The 3024-nt window shown below is 31.9% G+C and overlaps 1 protein-coding gene across 1 annotated transcript; it reads left to right on the forward strand.

Annotated features, from left to right (window-relative positions):
- The first annotated feature begins 1461 nt into the window (after positions 1 to 1461).
- On the forward strand, positions 1462 to 2392 carry LOC112512240 (uncharacterized protein At5g39865). The gene has a single exon (XM_025118107.1). The coding sequence runs from the start codon at positions 1520 to 1522 to the stop codon at positions 2390 to 2392; it is 873 nt and encodes a 290-aa protein (XP_024973875.1). The 5' UTR covers positions 1462 to 1519.
- The last annotated feature ends 632 nt before the right edge of the window (positions 2393 to 3024 follow it).

Consider the following 3024-nt stretch of genomic DNA (forward strand, 5'->3'; position numbering starts at 1 on the left):
ACAACAGTTATGTTAAAACACATAAATAAAACAAAAAAAAAAAGAAAAAAAGAAATGAGAATGTATAAAGCTGCAATAAGAGTATTTAAAATATTAATACTGAAACTATTAAAATAGAGTAACTGTTGGAGTTGGATGCAATTATTTAAATAATTTTAATTTTAGATACACTATTTAAAAAAATACATAACATAGATGTTGCATATACTTTTACACTTTAATATGATTGTTTTCCACATTTTTTTGCCCTTTTTTGTCCTATTGACCCTTTATAYATWTATATATATATATATATATATATATATATATATATATATATATATATATAAGWCATAATGACGTATGAGAAAAGATATCAACTCACAAACGCAAAAAAAACGTTAACAATTCTCACTATAATTCGTGATATTTGATTTCGGTTTTTAACGAATCTTACTTCTCATCTTTTTCTCTCTTTCATTGCATTATTACTTACTTATAAGATGACAAGGGAATATGTTGCATCCAACAAAAACATTGTCAGAGTTATCACCGACCACGGAAGAAAGGCCAAGATTTGAAATTCTTACAACATGGTCTTACTCATAAACTAGAAAAAAAAAGGCACAACGCAAAATGTGTCAAGCTCTCCTTAAGGTCGTAGGAAATGCAACTTTGAGGCTTCACACCGAAAAAAGATGTCCAGGTTTGAGGTCGGTGAACGGTGATTTAAATCGACCTATACTTGATAATCAAGATGGAATATGGACGTTTGATGCCGATTTGAACCGTTGAATGACACAACCGTCAAATGACACATTAATAGCAGAATGTGTCATTCAAGCCTGGTACCAAACTAATGATCTAAATTTTTTTCTTTTTTGTGTATTTCTTTAATTAATTTTTTATTTTTTGGTTTAATAATATAATTTTTTATAAATATAACAATTAATTATTTTGTTAAAACTCAATGATTATCTTAATTGTATTTAAGATTTTTATATATTTAAATTGTGATATTTATACTCTATTTAATTATGTTTATTTGCAGTTAGTTATACAAATTCAAACATAAAGCTTTAATAAGTTGTACTTGTACACAATTTACTTGTAATCTTAAATTTTAAGTAATATGCGTCAATAAATAATAATTTATACATAAAAAATAGTTTTTAATAATTTTTATCAAATATTTCTTAATATAATATAGAAAATCTTGTGAATGGAATTAAAAAACTATGCGTTTAGCACAAATTCATATTCTAACACAATGATCACGCTTTTCTCAACAACCATAACGACCCGCCAAAATATTTCAATTTTGGCCCAAAATCTTTTGGATCTCCCTTTTTGGTCCCTTTTTATCTTTCTTGAAAAATAAAAAGCCAAGAATAACCAAAGAGAAAAAAGCTGACCTCCACCTCCCCCACGGCCTCTGCATCTTCATCTTCCCTAATTTCCTCCATTATCATTTCAAATTAACCCCTCCATTCTTCTTTCTACTTTTGTGGTTCTTCTTTGATTTCTCCTTGACCTTGAAATGTGGCCAATTCGAATCAAATCTACCAGAAATCATCATAGCCCTAGTTATAACAACAATGATCATAGCCCTAGAACACCCTCCAACCCTGATTTCAATCATCAATCCTTTAAGGATATCGAGACTCTCTTCCCTCATGTTGATTTGAACAACGCCATTCAAGAACAACCATCTTCTTCTTCTTCCTCACCTACTTGCTCCGCCGACCTTAAGCGACGATCCGTCTTCCATCGTGTTCATCTCGCCAATCGAATTACTCGCGCCTTCTCCATCCGACCAAAACCAAGCCCGGAGGAAATACTCACGGAACCGAACCAAATCGCGGCGGCTGAGAAATCGGAAAAGCTGGAGAAACCTGAGAATTCTATAAAATCTCAGCCGCGGATCCCGATCCCTGGAGCGGAAAAACGAGTAGTGATATACGTGACAAGCCTCCGAGTGGTCCGATCGACGTTCGAGGCTTGCCGGACCGTTCGTTCGATTTTCCAAGGATTCCGTGTTCCGATCGACGAGCGAGATCTGACGATGGACGCTTCGTTTTTTGACGAGATACGGAAGATCATGGCTCAAATAGGGCAAGGCGAGCCTCGAAGTTCGAGGGTAGATCTCCCCAGAGTTTTCATCGGCGGCAGGTATATCGGAGGGGCAGATGAGGTTGTGGAATTGCATGAAATAGGTGAGTTAAAGAAACTCGTAGAAGGGTTGCCGGCGGCGACTCCCGGCGTCTGCAATTTTTGCGGCGGATTTAGATTTATCCTGTGCCTGGAGTGCAACGGTAGCCATAAGTGTCACATAGAAGACGGTGGCTTTAGGACTTGTACGGAATGCAATGAAAATGGTCTCATAAGGTGCCCTTCTTGTTTAAGCACTTAAAAATCATAATAAAAAAATATTTTTATTTTATATATAATTTTAGATTAGTGAAGGAAATTTTTAGGCAAAAATCAAGAAAATTAGAGGGTTTTTTTTCACAATTTTGATTTATATTTTCTAGTTTTTTTTTGGGTAAATTCCATTTAAAAAATGTGATGTTTGATATTTTTTTAGGGTTTTATTTAGTTTCAACCATGATTTTGAGAAAAAAAAAAAAAGGCAAATAAAATTGAAGTTGTAGCCTATTGATACAGTTTTAAACGGGTTAATGAAAGGCTCAAACACATGTAAAATTGGGCCCAATTTTTTAGGGTTTTACTCAAAATCTATACTATATTATAAAATATTTAATAAAACTCTTAAAAACTATTTTTTTTATGTATGAAGTATTGTTTATTGATGTATATTACTTACAATTCAAGATTACAAGTAATTTTGCATAAGTACAACTTATTAAAGCTTTATTTTTTAATTTGTGTAACTAACTGCAGATAAACATCATCAAATACAAGATAAACATCCATTTTAAATATAGAAGATCTAATATATAATTAAGATAATCATTGAATTCTAACAAAATACTTGATTATTATCTTTATAAAAAATTATATTATTAAATAAAAAAATGAATT

This window comes from Cynara cardunculus, assembly GCF_001531365.2.
Source record: "Cynara cardunculus var. scolymus isolate 2C chromosome LG 5, CcrdV1, whole genome shotgun sequence".
NCBI lineage: Eukaryota > Viridiplantae > Streptophyta > Magnoliopsida > Asterales > Asteraceae > Cynara > Cynara cardunculus.